We start from the raw sequence: 16,208 nt of genomic DNA, 5'->3' as shown, positions 1-16,208 counted from the left end.
ATTTCTGATATGTACATTTATAATAAAAACATTTAATTACGCCGTTCCATCTTTATTTGTACATCCATTCTCACTTAGGAAATCCATTATCATTATAAATTTGCTTGAGACAAAAGGCCGATAATTTGGGGGTCCGTTGTCTCCTTGGGTCGCTAAAGTTGACCGCCACCACGCCAAAAGAGACAGTATATCCTAACTTCTGCGTATAAAAATTAAGCATATATTTTTTTAAAATGTGTGTAAATTAAAAAGGAGGCGATTCACGTCAGCCTTCGTACGTCCGTAACCACCCAAACTTACTTTTGACGAAACTTTTGACTTTGAGGAACGCAATTTTTGCTTACAAACTTAGAAAACTTGACGAAGTAAAAAGCATGCTTTTGGTTCGTAAACTTATCTTCGTAAGTTTACGTGATTACGGACTTACGACGGCTTATGTATGTACATACGTGAAATGTCTCGATATTTACAATCCATCAAACACTTTACCCATTCAAACGCATCGAGAAGCGTCCAAGCCGTGTACATGCGCACATTGACGCCATCGATGCTCACAGATTTTAGCATCTCGTTGATGTAATCTCTGTAAAATTTCACCCTGTCGTAATCTCGAAGATCGGCACCCATGGGCTCTGCGTATCCATTTTCCGTCACGTAAATCTCTGGATTTCCATACTTTTCTTTAATCCAGCCCAGGTGCTTTCTTAGACCCCAGGGAACGACATTGTTTTCCGGTAACGTTGTATTAGGCCAGGTTTCATGGGTGGAAAACTTTATCCCAAACAAGCCTGATAGTCCTTCATCGTCATTTGCGGTTGACGTTGATTCAATAAGGAACGTACCGTACTGATTAAGCCCCCAAAAATCCCAGGTTCCTATAAATTAGTAGAACAGGTAGCTCATGGATTTTGACCAATTGTGCAGAGTTGACAAATATGCATACGACTATCAAAATACATTTGAATAAACGCATGTAACCACAAGGTGGAAAATGTGGGTCATACATACGGGCAACGGTATAAGATGGATAGCGTGCTACTTTTGCCCATTGTAAATCTGTTAAATTTGACACGTCTGACATGTTTTCGATATTTACGACCTTTGAACTTTGCTAAACATGGGGATTACTATTAACACAATAAATACTATTGAATTGAGAATGGAAAAAAATTATAAGAAGTTTTTGACCAATTTAATTTGTACATACACATCAGTGTTTCGTTTCTTGCAAAGCAAGATGTAAAAAAAACTGCAAAAAAGTGCAAGAAATATGCACCATCTAGCCACGCGCCCTATTAACTATAGATTGGAATTTTCGCCTTAGGTTTCATGCAGGTTAAAATGTCTGCAAGAAACCACTTTCTTGCTTATTTCTTGCAATTGGTTGCATACTTCAACTGACGCACATCAACATGCCGTGATTTTTGTAAAATTATTCTGCCCGGTGCGTCAAATTTAGCAATTGTGGACTACATAAATAGTCTTTATAAAGTATTGAGCCAACTTTTCACCGTTAACGGGTGGCATCCGCAGTTGAAACACTTAAAACATTAAAAAATTATGATTGAGCTAAAATAATTTATGTGCCTCTTATCTCTGCAGATTCAGCTAAGGTGAATTCCAACGGTGGTGACGACAGGCCAAGTTTTTTGTTAAGTGTGTAAATCGCCTCGTTATATCCAGCCGGATACTTTCCGAATACAATTGGGTGAGCAAAGGAACCCCACTCAAAACAAAAAAAGTACACTTCTTAAGGATGATTTTTAAAAATAGATGTTCTCCAATTTTCAAAATATTTCAAAAAATTACCTGAATTTGAAGAGCAGTTTCAGCAAGTATCTTGTGATTGTGGTTCCTTGAATCCCTTGACTCGACCCAATACGAAATCAATCCCATTCCTATCTTCCCGCCTTGAATGGGACGAAAAACCTTGTCGTAGAGGCGATAGGTCCTTGCGTGAGCTTTAATCACGTTATGAACACAGTGTTTGGTTTCTTCTACGTTTCCGTGCCCTGGTGCATATGCCTAAAAAAATATTTTTTTCTACTGATACTACGATGACAAATGAGCTGGCCAAATTACTTGGAAGTCAAATTACAATTACTTCTCTAAAACAAATTAGCTTCAATTACAATTACAAATTACGTAATTGAATTACATCACAAATTACCAATTACATAGTTCAATTACAAATTACAATTACAATTACATTTTTTGAATGAAGTAATTGAAATTACAAATTGTAATTGTCAATTACTAATTTGGCCAGGTCTGGAAATGCGTCATGGGCGATGTTCGCCGTGAAAGAAAAAACCCTGCAAGAAACTACTGCAATAAATGATTTGCAGACATGTTTTATGCACGAAAATAGGCGTCATATAGCGAACAATGCCTACAGAGGGTGTCCGCAGTTTATATGAACAGTATGAATTACCTTATAGTGGTAACTTCTGAACACGATGACTGTGAATTACTTTAGCGATCTCAATGTGTTCTCCATTCTTCCTAGCAACAAGTCTGAGGAGTCCTGAGTCTTGGTTTCCAACTTCCAAACACATTTTGACACGTTTCAGGGGAGACAAGATCCCATTCTTGATTTAGAACTTTCCAAATCCCAACCAAAGTTCATGACTTCCTCTTGAAAATGCTTTGTTTCAGGCATCCAAACCCGAAAAAATCCATCTGACCCATGCCAGATTACTGAATATGGACCTCGGAATAAGAGGTCATTCCGATTTTTTGTTTAAATCTTGGGCGTCATAATAGGTAAACTCCGCAATATATAAAAATGTTGTGTTGTGACGACTGCAAACTTTGCCGAGCTCCACAAAGGTACTTTTATGGAATTTCGAAATCCAAAAACTAATGTAGAACATTGTCCATGAAGTACATCGACTTTATTTTCACATTATACCAGACAGGTATCAATGCTAGCACTCCACGGACCGGCATTGCACAAACCACGAAGAATCAGTCAGATAACTTTTCCATCTTCTCAGACCCATAGTTTGAAACCTGCTTCCGGTCCTTAATGCACTAAATTATTTTTATCCAGTTGCAGTTTTGAATGTGGCAGAGTGCCCCCTCCAACGTGACGACAAATTCGGAATTTCTACTCCCAACATGACCTTCAAACAGCCTCCAACTGTTAGTTTTTTGTTTACAACATTGGATAATTTTAGTGTTCCGAATTTCGCCTTCCTAAGGACTGCTTTTTTAAAGTTGTGATTTATAATACGATTAACGTGTTCAAGAGGCATCTGGGATTGTGTTGTGACCTTTGTTTGGTCGGAGGATTCTCATTGAGAGGGAGGCAGTCAGTTTGCTTGAGGGTGGGAGAATTCGTCGTTTTGAGGGGTATGCATTTTTAGATACGCATTGGTCGGATTTAACTAATTACCATCGTTTTCTTGCAAAATTGATGAAGGGATATATGGGGAACACGATAATATGGGTTTCAGATTTTTGGATAATCGTTTGGGCACTCTCCGCGGCCAAATTAACTTCGGAAACAGGTTTTACGATTCCCCCACTTTGGGGTCACTTTTTGGGGCCACCTTTGAAGATAGAAATTTGAAACTTTGCAAAAGTGTTGTCATGACCTTCGAGTCCGTGCTTGCCAAATTTGGCGCCAATTGGATCATCCGTTCGCATGTTACCCGTGTAAGTCTAGTGTTCATATAATCTACGGACATCCCGATGGGTAGTATCTTAGCATTGGTAAATACAAAATGCGTAAGAGATAGTGTTAGTGAGGGCTCTAGCGACGAATAATTAACCACCACTATATGAAGATGCAGAAAGAGATGCTCCACCTCACATAACAGATGGAGTAGGAGTTAACTCTGCGAGTTTGCCATTTAGTTTAACATTGAGGGCTTCTGGCGACCTCTCGTATGTGAGGTGGAGAGTCATCCCCCTTACTTGCTTAACAAAGAGCAGAGTGCTTCTTCTATTTCTTACTATTCTATGGGACATCCTGTATAATTGAATTGAAGTTTTATTATACTGGCTTATTAGTACAAGAAATACAAAAACTTATGCTTAACACTAGAGAAGGGGACTCTAAATTAAACATTTAGACAAATTAAAGTAACTTACTTGCCTAGTTTCGTCAGTTTACATCCTCTCTAAGCCAATACTTATACAATCAAATTATAATTTAGCAAGATGAACAAACAAAACCATCTCGCAGCTCAAAGGAACGCGACAAAGTTGGTTGCATACCAAGACTGGCTGAGTTTGTAAATTTAGATACAATTACGATTTCAAATCATTACCCAATTATAATTTATATCAACTTACATTTTACTTAATTACTTAAATTATATTTGTTGGAAAAATTGCACCAAAAAACCAACTTAATTTTGACATACAAACCAATTTTGATTCCCCAACCAACCGAGTGGATACAGGCAGAAGCCAGGTGGTAATTCTGATCGTAAAAATACATAAAAATACGATTTAAAAATACAATTTTTGACTGAAATGGTTGTTCAGTTTGATAATGAGGGATTTTCACACATTGCCAATTAAATTTGAAGTTATTACCAATTAGAATTAATTAAAATTAGATTAAAAATAAATAAATTTAGAGGAGCTCGTGCAAGAGCAAATCCTCCTCGGTTGGCGCGCTGACGGGGAATGTACGTGGGGAATGAACATGATTGCACTGTAATAGCGACACGGAATAGAGGAGTCGTCAAGGTCGTTTGAGGCCACAACATCCATCAATACCCCGTCATCTTCTTCCGTAAGTGTAAAGTTCATGAGCTCTGCTGTTACGTCTGCCCCCCATTCGCGTGAACCATTTGCAGGACACACATGATCAAGTTTAAATGCCACTGCTGAGTTAAACCAGAGGAAGTGTTCCACAAAAGCATTTTCCATATTTCGCAAGACAAAGTGTTAAACTTGGGTTCTGGTGGGTATCCACCACCATCGCGCGGATTCGTGCGTCAGTGCCGTATCCGTCGCACTTTGTCAACCTCACTCAATCATGCGTCTCATTTAATTAACTATACTGGGTTACTTAAATGTAGGCTTATCAAAATACAAAAAAATGATGTGTTGATATATCACTAGCCCTCGTTAGTTACGGCACTTGCCGTATAAGTCCCTCCCTCAGAAACTTTGACCCCAAATTTCTCATGGTACCAGCGTTTCCCTTCGGGCAACAAAAGCTGAAAATGTAGCTGTTCCCAAGGAGAAAAATCTGGCATCGGGTTGTCCGAAGTAAATGGCTGGTACCATTCGGTTTTTAAGGATTTCTGTGTATGTAAAAAAACCGCCAATTTTCGAATTTTGAAACTCTTGATGCATTAAAATGTTCATATTCCAAGGGGAAGTCAAATTGCAAATGCAAGTATAGGTCTAACTCTTGTTCTACACGATGTACATTGACTTTCTCATTTTTCCGAACTTTCTTCCTTTATTTTTATAGGGGGTGTGGTTGCACAGAATTCAAAAAATGTTGTGGTACATTTGTCCTTGTACCCACAATTGCATTTACAATTAATTTTATTTGATTCAGTGAAATCGATGCGAAAAGCGATGGAACGTATCCGTCATCCTCTCTCTGCTTGACATGGAAGTCTATCAACGAGTGTACGTGGCATTGGAAATAACTCCCAAGTGGTCGAATGTAGTTGAACATCTCCAACATCGACAAGAAAAATATTGTAAAGCTGTTTCGCTTGGTCGACATGCGTTATCAAACCTCGAATCCACCGCTCTGTAATTCGATCTTTAACGGCAACCATTAAACCGCTTTGGTACCAGGTTTTGAATTGCTTGTTGTATTGAGAGCATCGGCCAGAAATGTGTCCCTTAATACAAGCGTCCAATTCTGTATTCACAGCATCCAGTAGCTTTTCAAATTTTGTTTGTGTTGCAAATATGCAGTATGGATTTCTTGTAAATGTCGACCACATGGCAAAACTCTTGGGGTTTTCTGGGGTACTCGTAGGAACGAACGCCCACTCGAATTTCTCACCATAACCAAAGAATTGAGACATGTACACAACATCTTTAATTGGACTGTTCTCCAAAGCTTCCAACTCTGGGCAAGTAAATCCTGTGTCACGACCAAGTTTGAACAGTTTGATCATATGTGTGTCGTTCTCTTTTGCGCATCTAATTCGAATCAAGTCCAATCGGACACTGGATTGAGTTTGGACATCTGCGTAATCTTTTTGCACATCAACCAAAGGATTCACCCAGACAGTATCAACCATTGAAAACAAAACCCTGCCAAGAAGAATTCGATCTACAGTTGCGTCTACAGCTCTTGAAATCTCAGCTCCACTGTAACTGACACCTGATTCGAGAGATTGGAGATTAGCAAGTACCAGTTCCACAGAAAGCTGTGGTATGTTTCTAAATTCCTGTGGCATCAGGTACACCTTCTCTGGATGTAGTATCCCAAAGAATCCAGAGTCGATACACAGAACCCGCAAACTTTTTGGATACTGGGGTTCAGTGCGAGTCAAGATTTGAAGAATTTTTGCTCGAAAAATTCCGTCATAATTCTCAATGACGCACAGTGTTCCAGGCTCATAAGTTTCTGGTGGAATTTTTGTATCATCATTCTGAAAATATGCTTGCAATTTTTCCGACATGATTTTAAAATCGTTGATCCACGAACACTTTAAAATTCGTTTTCCATTACGGTGCTCAAAGCAGCGCAAAACTTGGGCAGAATAATGGGATGGATTTATGCATTCTGGGCTTCTGTTCCAAATCTTTGAGCAAAAATATATGCCTATCTTTGCAGTCATTGTCTAAACAATTTCCAAAAAGTTTAACTCTCTGACAAAGTGGAAGTTCTGCGACTGCCTGCTGTTCCATTCGACAAGCAATCGTGGTAAGCGTTCCAGGAATTTGTTGAAGTAAATCTCTTCCAAACTTGTGAAGCCTGTATAAATACTTTTCTTCTCCAGTGAGCAAAAAGTGAGCTTCCAAATCCTTTCTCAAGTATTTTGTCTGTGGACAGGCCTTTTCCATTGCAATGTCCCGATAATTATTCCACATGCAAGTAAATCTTTCGGCACCTTCTGAGGAAATCCTGGAGATAGGATTTTTTGGTAAATTGTAGTGAATAAGGCATGTGACGTTCCGAATATTTAGACGCGACAAAGCAGAATCGTTGAGCACCATAATTTGGCGATCAGTGGCTGGACCACTTGTCCATTCGCGTAACAAGTCATTTAAAAGATCTACCCTCATTGAATCAGTGTCTGCTAGAAGGGCATAAATTCCATTCTCCGCAAGGTGTGAATGTATCCAACTGGCAAAATCAGCAGTACTGCTGACAATAAAGATCGTCTTGTGTTTAACCAGCTCTACGCTTCTCAATAGTTCCAATAGCTTTTCGATTCTCTCTTTGCCGGGATTCGTATGATGGAAATACCACTTGACTTCCCCATATTTGATTAGCTGGTTGTGGGAATTGATGAAGAGGGTAGGTGCCCAACGGTCACCTACTGCAGGACCACAAAGCCGCTGCGTGGACATGTACAATTGTTCAACTTGCTGATTCCACTTCCGTCCGGTGAAAATCCGTTGATAAAAATAAACGTTGGAACGTGCTATTTGGAATATGGTTTCTCGGAGGGTATCAAACTCCTCTCGGAAATACTCCATCAGAACATCAAGGTCTTCATATACCAAGTACCTTAATTTGTCAAATCCAATAAAAGTTGAAGATTTCTGCACCAGATTGCACATTAGGGAACACGTTGAGACAACTATACTTAGGTCTGGTTTAAATTTTGATAGGTCCTTCATATCAGAAATGACATCATATGACAAGTGGCGCTGGTTGATGGCACACAATAATCCGTGCAAAGTCCCTTTCATTTTAAGGCAAGCCACATGGTCACTGCAGACGATTATCAGTAGTGGGCTGCATCTTCGAGCCTGACGAATTTCTGCCTCATTGTATCCAGTGACTAAACGACCAATCACAGGTATCAGGTAGGATAACGTTTTTCCAGTTCGGATTCCTCCAATAATGAAGCAATCATCTCCACGACACAAATGTGGAAGGACTCCTTTCTGAAGAGAATTTAACTCTATTATGCTGAAATTCTTTATCCCGTCACGCATTAGGTCCACGTGTTCGAAATGATTAATCGATGACAAAGGGGACGACTTCATAAGGCCGCTGATGTACGCACGCCGAAAATATTTGTTGTTCAGCACAGCATAGTCCTCCTCAGGGAAGTTGGCGACATGTCGACTGACAAGGACGTTCTTACTCGAATCCCAGGGCTCAGAAGGACCTTTTCTACCTTTATCCCTATCCTCGTCCGAAGTGTCGATTAAGTCCAAGTAATTAAAATTTTCCAGCCCTGTAGGAACGTATCGCGATGATGACACAGCCATTACTTGGTGATACAATTTAATTGGTAAACTTTTAGTTATTTAAGGGTCTTCACGTTCACCCTTCGCTCTTAGTATAAAGCGGAAACGGGTTAATTTACATAAGCCAGACAAGAACCAATTTTTTAAGACATTACAAAATTAATTTACTGTAGCAAGCAGCGACTCGCATGTGACTTCTAATTCTAACCAATTCTAAATGAAGCAGCCACGTTTGAATGTAATCATAATTAAGTATACCACGAGGAGTCCGCCGCTAGGTGACGCCTATATCTTGTACATATTTCTTCCTGAAATTTCTTTCAATGCAAGAAATAAAGGGAGGAAATCTGAAATCTCACCCCTGTAAAGTATCCGTTGACGCACATGAGGTTTGGTTCATTAAATGTGACCCACTTCTTCACACGATCTCCATACGTGCTAAATGCAAGATGCGCAAAGTTCGTAAAATGGTGAATAACTTCATCAATTGGCCAACCTCCGATATCCATGAGTGGTTGGGGCAAGTCCCTAATTATCGGGCTTAGATTAGTTGACATGTTTTAACTACGCGAGAATTTTATTGCTAAATATTTGAGCATATGTAACTGTACCAATGATGAAGGGTAATTAACGGTTCGATATTATTCGCTATGAGGAGGTTAATCAGATCGTTGTAGTATCTGATTCCTGCCGGATTTATGTAATCGATCCGTCCCGTGGGAAGAATTCTGCTCCAGGATAAACTGAAGCGATAGACTCCAGCCTGATCAAATTAAACACTTTACAGAGGAAATATTTGTTAAATACGGTTATTTGCTTATATGTACATATACCCCGAAAAACTTGAGTAGCGCAACGTCTTCAGGATATTTGTGATACGAGTCGCAGGCGATATCTCCACTACTCCCATCATTAATTGGAGATGGGTTTCGATGAACGAATTCGTCCCAGATGCTTAATCCTTTACCTGGATGGAACAAAGATAGGAATTTGATCCTGTTAAAATTTAGATCTTAAAATTATGTAAATATATAAGCAGAGACGACTTCATCTTGTTCTGTTAGGACGTAAATGAATGGAGTTTTGCTAAATAGATACTTGAGACAAAAACGAACATGTTTAGCAAGTTGTGACCTATTCATGCACAATGAGCAAAATTTAATTTGCCTACCGTCTTCTTTCCAGGCTCCTTCGATCTGAAATTGCGCATATCTGTTAACATATGTCACCAAACTTTCAATTATTTTAATTTGTTAAATCTACCTGATAACTTGACGAGGCATATCCCCACTGAAAATCTGGGGGAAAAACGTCATACAGAAATGCGTCTTTCTCACCATTCGAGTGTGACACGAGATCCTGAAGGACGATCACAGTAGCAAAAGCAGCAATGAGTATCGACATCACACTTCCCTGTTTATGAGAAATCCGGTAGTTACACAGGTATTGATTTCTACGTATTAAACTTACTATCGCTTGACACTAAAATTTTACCTGCCCTTACAAATTTGCTACCGATATGGTAAAAACTTTAATATCGAGCTGTTACTACGCCGTATTGCTGATCAATACGACTTTCGTAGAATCATACATACGTACATGAATACCGCTTGGTATTAGTTTAACACTGGATTTCCAATTATGCAGATCCCACTTCAACGCAGTACATATGTAATTATCATAAATCGATTAAACCAAACCAAATTTTATTTATCCACAAGAAATTTGTGTACTGTCGGACCATATGTTATCCAAAAACATTAGTGTAACAAAACAATGCATCATTCACACGTGTACACGTACGCCGGAGTTATTTGATCCCAAACTGCTGTGAGGATGTATTTCTTAATTGTGTTTATGAGATTAATTTATGTAATTCTCATCAATGCATATTCATTTTACGTACATGGAATGCTTATAAATAAGCCATTTACCAATGGGACTCGCCATTGCGAAATTTACTCGATTTGTTCGTTAACACAATTGCGCACTTTCACTTCGTACTGAATTCGTACATATATTATCTCCCCCATAAAAATTACTAGTTCTAAAAATAACAGTACCAATATTAAAGTAAAAGGTACCCATAGTTTTGCTAAATCCATCGCTTCATCCACACCCTCCTGGTTTTCTGGAGTCCCAAAAACAATTTTCTGAAACTGCGTACTCCAATTTAACTCCGTTACGTTCATGTGTTTAACATTAACAGCCAAATTCAACTGGGCCCCAACTTTCTCTAGATTTTGTAAATGCGTAAAAATACCAGACTCCACAATCTGACCTAGTTTTCTAGAAAACAGGACGAAAAAAAAGTTCGCGTCAGTCAGCCAGACAAAATAGTTCGTGTAGAAAGTCGGGTCATTATTTTTTGCAGATTTAAACCCTCCGCTAAAAAAATTTAAGATATTCTCCAATTTCCATAATATTTCGTTTGAATCGATTACTGCAAAAACTTCTCCTACAACTAGTTCTTCCTCGCGAGAAAATTCAACTGAGCTCCGCACAAAGGTTGAATTCGCAAACTCAACTAGCGACACAATATCGGTGTCACAATGTTTTGTTTTTTCTTGTAGTTTTTCGAAAATGGAAAATTTTGGCGACCGAATTTCAGAAATTCGTAAAATATGTGCGATTATAAGCTTCTTTAGAATGGATTCGGATTTCTCATCTTTATCCGCGTTAAGCATTTCAGTAAATGTTATCGTTTGAATCGGATATCTGTCCCAATTTGCAAGTTCCCCCAAAGTGGAAGGAACTCTGAGCGGGATAGGGGCCGCAAGTGATGAAACCATGAAGCTCTTGTACACATTATTAACCACGACAAATCCCAGGAACCATGCACAGATTAATGCCCGCATTTCATAAAAGTTCATTTTACCCGGGAACGGTTGATCCAACACTGTTACGAACACGTTTAGTGAAATTTCCTTAAATTGGATGGTCCCATTCCTGTCAAATCTTTTGAACAATAACACAAGAAGAACCGTTCCCGACAGGATGAAGCACCAAATTGCGATATCATATGGTGAAATTAGCGCTAAATAATCCTCCCTACAAATTCTCCGCGCGTACGCTTGAAACTTAAAATGTAACGCTTTAGCTCCGATAAACACCCATAGATCCTTGTCGTCAATCAAGTATTTGTAAGAGGTATCGGCAAATAGCGTTATATAAGCGGCTCCCACCTGCCGTAAATTGTTTCGAGTAATTGTGTAATTCAAACGTACACTGAAAATCTTTAGCATGACGTCTTGCACTCTTAAAGGATTGAATCGTGTCTTATAAAAATCGAAACCAGAATCCAAAAGCTTTTCCGCGTATTTTCTCATATTGTGAGAAACGTAAAATAGGTTGAGATTGTCGTGCAATTTAAACCATACTTGTCCATGTCCTTCCTGTTGCACATGATTGATGAAAGTCGTATTGGACTTAGGAAATCTGACGCGAATCTCTTAACTCGCTGGCAAGTATGACAATAGAAATAAATTTTAAAATTAGTGGAATCTTGTAATATTATTTTAGCCGTTGTGAGAACGTGATGAAAAGCAGTAACGAATTTGATCCAATTCTGCGTTATTTCTTGGGCGAGTTGGATATCTTTTAAGACGAAGCAGTCTGGATCTTTCGTTCTAGTCGTGGTTAGCAAGATAACAGAATCCAAATAAAACTCTTTTTGCTCTTCGACTCGAGCACTTGATAAGTCAAGGTGTAGAACGAGGCAGGGAATTTTTACCGAATACAAATTTCTCTCCGTGCGAAAATGGGTGCCATTATGCAAGAAAATTTTTAATGCTCGCGGGATTTTATAAGTGTCTACATTTTTCTCATCGATTTGGTTAAGGATGACGGGTGAACTTAGCGTTTTCTCGTGCAACTTGCCCTTATTTCCCTTGAATGCTAGTGATGCATATTGTTTGTTAAGATTGACCATGTGAAAATTGCACTGTTGCAAAACTTGGGAAAATAAGATTTCACTAGGTAGAATTTAGGATGAAATGGTTTGTCGAATTTTGGGCTGAATGGAAATTAATGTCCACAAAGTTTATATGTAAATTTTTTGCATTTTGTACGAATTGAACTATGTATAAATAGTTGACGTTTATAAGACTCTTTACCTGGTTAGAGTCCTCACTCCGAAGCCTTGCTCTTAGATACTTATCTGTGGCCTTTTTACTCTGAAGGGGACCTATTGTCACGTACACTGAAATTTAGCGTAACACGTAAGCGGAAATTTGGCCCAAGTTAGTTCTCTTTCTTAGAACAGGATTATGCATAATTTACGGAGTATAATTCCGTACGTAGTGTAACTGACACGAGAAAATAATTATAGTGCATGAAATAAATAAACATACATATTCATGCAAATATAAATATATGTAAATACATAACTAATATAAATGGACATGAACATTTTTTCATGGTTTTTTGTACGAAGACCAGGGTGCACATTGATCAATTAAAAAAAATATTTAGGAAGAATTCTTGATTACCGGCATCATGAATGTACATATGTATGAATAGTATGCACAAATCAGAAAAAACTGTATTGTTTTTTAAATGGTACCAAGCTTTCGATCTCGACTGCAATCGTCACCAGGACAGAAAATAATAAATTTTGGTCAGGATATGACATTAGAGTTTTAAAATAAATAGTTAAAATTTAATGGAAATGGAACGAAGTCATTTTTTAATGTTGATCACATTCAAGTTTTTCAGAAAATGTACGACCCTTCATTAGGAGAGTAAATTTACAGAAATTAGCAGTTAATAATAATATGCACAGAAAACAATAATGCCAATCCAGGCTCGGTTTAAATAACAAACTTTCTCAAACAAAGATATCGATTAAGACTTAACTTACAAATTGTGTCCATGTTAATTATTTCTTTAACGTAGCGTCACATCAAAATTAAATGGTAAATGAGGTGAAACCAAAGGTCCAGCGGGGATATACACCGGCTCGGAGTCATTCCTCAAATGAAATTTGAACTGCTTTAAAACAAAAGCGGACAGGAGGACCATGGTGTCGTTTGAGAATCGCTGTCCTATACAATTTCTTGGCCCATGCCCAAACGATGTCAAGGCATAAGGGTGCAATTTACCCTTATTTTCTGGCATAAATCGTTCCGGATCGAACTTCTCCGGGTTCGGAAAATACTTGGGGTTTCGATTTGCCGCCCAAATGGGAATAATCATGGTCATCCCTTTCTTAATTTTAAGACCAAACTCCTCATTTTCCCAGTCTTTCGTACAAACTCGTTCCGTTCTGCTAAAAAATGGGACAAGGCGAACCGTTTCAGTAATACAGGCGAAGAGGTACTGCAGCTCGGAAATATTTGCATATTCAATTTTTCCCTTGTGCTTCTCGAGGAATTGGTCCAATTCTTGGTAGACTTTGGCTTCCACGTCCGGATTTTTTAAAATGTTGTTAATCATGCACGCAGATATTGAACTTAATTGGTCTTGTCCAGCAAGGAAAAATACGAGAGCTTGGCAGACTATGGTGCGTTCAGTAATGTTCAGCCGCTTATACTCTGGAGTGTCTAACTTGCCCATTTGTTCCAAACAAAGGTCGATAACATCCCGCTTATTTTCGCCGCTTTTCTTTCTTGTATTCTAAAAAAATAAAATTGTGCAAAATTTAGTCAAGGTTGGCTAACATATTTAGAGGATGACGCAACAATTGGGTTAAAGTTGTCCAACGTTGTGTACATATGTATGTATGTAAAATTTATCTACACTCTTCAGAAATTTTACCGACCAGTGATATGTGATTTCACCAAATGGTGATAAATACATATGTATGTATGTCATTGCTCGTTATAGCTGAGTCACCACATGAAAACAACTCACCACTAGTCGGTAACAATCTATTACCAAGCGGAAGCATACTATCACTGAAATTATTTTAAAAAACCTGATCACAGGAGAAGTAATTTTTGTCAGCGTTTTTCTAAGAGTGCAACCAAATTTGTTAAATGGTTGGATAAATTTTACCCAATTGTTGTGTCATTCTCGATTTTACTCAAAATTTTAGATAATTTTATTTTAAAGTGTTCTACATATTTACCATCATTTCCAAGAATATTGCCCCCAAGTCATTCGACAGCTTAACGTTAAACATTCCAGGTGCTATCTTTTGCAAGAGTGGAAATGAGTCTGTTAAGTGGGTAAAAAATAAAAATATATTGCTTCAGTAATCTCCGGACCAATTGAATTGTTAAATAATCCACATACATATCAATACTTCTAACTTTGGATAACCCGTATTTTCTGGATTTAAGAAACCTCGCACAATACTCATAAAGACATTTTGAGGATCACTCGGGTTTTCGATTTGAATAGAGAAGAAACATCGCGAAATCAACTCAATTAACATGGAAAAATACTCGCTGTAAAGGTATTAATTGCAGAATTAAGTCACCATCAAAGTTTGTTATTTTACTATAAGTAAATAATTACCCGTGTAAATTGAACTTTTCCATTTTCTGTCCCGGACTACTTACAACTCCAGACTTTAAATTGTCACAAAATCCTTGCAACGTGACCACTACGGATTCCGTCATCAGTCTGAGTTTTGCTGATGAGAACGCAGGTGTAAGAAAGGTGCGAACTGCCTTCCATTTTTCATCTGCAATTGAAATTATTGGATTTCATGGAGTGCGAAAAAATTTGCACATATGCGAAAATACATATTTATATGCTTGTTGTATCATGTTGTAATATGTATGTACATGTTAGAAAATCTGGCATTTCATTGAGCAATGGGTCTCGAAAGTCCATGCGTCTTTTATCATTGAAATATTCTGCATCCTTCGTGGTCACAAGTCGAATCAGTTCGGCGTCGCAAATGTGAATTTGAGGTTGTCTCCCTTCATAAACCTTTGGACAAATAAAATTAATCCACATTCATAAATTTAAACACTTTGTAAGAGTACGAGGAAATAATTCAGTGTGCTTCTTACTCCGTAAATGGGTCCGAATTTATTGAACCGTTCAATGTCCAAAGTTCCAACGACCTTGCTGTAGGCGTCAATGGTGTTCCCAAAAATTAAGAAGGGCTTGCCAACCATTGGAATCCCTAGTTTTTCAAGGGTGCCATAGTTCCAGCGAGCATAGATCACCAATCCTACCAGGACTGTGATCAGAATAAACGCCAATAAAAATGCCACCATTTTTCTACGAGTACTTATTTATTCACACTTGATCTACTTATTCACCGAAGGAGCTATAGATAATTACTTATTACTTTTAAGTATGTATGTGTGCCAGGCTCACATTCTACTTAACGACTGCCAGACAAGCATCAATCGCTTGCCTTTTTATATGAAATCCTGTAATGCACGCGCAAACCATCTCACTCATCTGCGACCATGTGCTTGGCATGAAGTAATTACTTAGATTGTCACGCTCACTTAATAATCAGTTATTCTTACTCACCTGCATGATATGGAGAGGATTATATGCATAAATGCGTACATTACATTTACATACATACATAACAACGGGTTCTATTTCGAATTTAGAACCTTAAATTGCCTTGTTCAAATTGCATATCGAGAATTGTATTTCTCTTCATCATACATATGTTTTGAAATCGTTTTGCAATTAAAAGGAAATGCAACTGAATAAAATTCATTTTATTGACAGGTCAACTGGCAGTTTTGGTGTATTGGACTCAAATACATCAGATCTGCCAGTCGACCTATGATGACTGTACTTACTTGTACATTGTATGGCATGTACATATATATCCAAATATGTATGCTTTTTATGCTACTGCCGACTGCCTTTGAGAGTGAACAACACGATCAAGTGAGACGCCAGTTGAGTGATGATCT

At 38.1% G+C, this 16,208-nt stretch overlaps 3 protein-coding genes across 3 annotated transcripts; all 3 read right to left on the bottom strand.

Annotated features, from left to right (window-relative positions):
* Positions 1-12: 12 nt before the first annotated feature.
* LOC110857145 (myrosinase 1-like) lies at positions 13-9,774 on the bottom strand. Its single transcript, XM_035857673.1, has 8 exons — positions 9,631-9,774; positions 9,539-9,563; positions 9,201-9,334; positions 8,979-9,130; positions 8,727-8,895; positions 1,810-2,025; positions 490-1,726; positions 13-199 (listed from the first exon to the last, which is right to left on the bottom strand). Exons 1-7 carry the CDS (start codon positions 9,769-9,771, stop codon positions 1,580-1,582), a joined length of 984 nt encoding a protein of 327 aa, XP_035713566.1. The 5' UTR covers positions 9,772-9,774; the 3' UTR covers positions 13-199; positions 490-1,579.
* Positions 71-1,081, bottom strand: LOC118438130 (cytosolic beta-glucosidase-like). The gene is made up of 3 exons (XM_035857923.1): positions 1,009-1,081; positions 490-875; positions 71-199 (listed from the first exon to the last, which is right to left on the bottom strand). The coding sequence occupies exons 1-3, from the start codon at positions 1,079-1,081 to the stop codon at positions 71-73; spliced, it is 588 nt and encodes a 195-aa protein (XP_035713816.1).
* Positions 9,775-13,038: 3,264 nt separating the features above from the next.
* On the bottom strand, positions 13,039-15,645 carry LOC110857144 (cytochrome P450 3A8). Its single transcript, XM_022105749.2, has 6 exons — positions 15,333-15,645; positions 15,102-15,249; positions 14,830-14,998; positions 14,605-14,759; positions 14,438-14,526; positions 13,039-13,983 (listed from the first exon to the last, which is right to left on the bottom strand). The coding sequence occupies exons 1-6, from the start codon at positions 15,540-15,542 to the stop codon at positions 13,255-13,257; spliced, it is 1,500 nt and encodes a 499-aa protein (XP_021961441.1). The 5' UTR covers positions 15,543-15,645; the 3' UTR covers positions 13,039-13,254.
* Positions 15,646-16,208: the final 563 nt, after the last annotated feature.

Source organism: Folsomia candida, unplaced genomic scaffold (genome assembly GCF_002217175.1).
Source record: "Folsomia candida strain VU population unplaced genomic scaffold, ASM221717v1 Fcan01_Sc018, whole genome shotgun sequence".
In the NCBI taxonomy this organism is placed as follows: Eukaryota; Metazoa; Arthropoda; class Collembola; order Entomobryomorpha; family Isotomidae; genus Folsomia; species Folsomia candida.
This window is presented reverse-complemented; position numbering and strand designations above follow the sequence as displayed.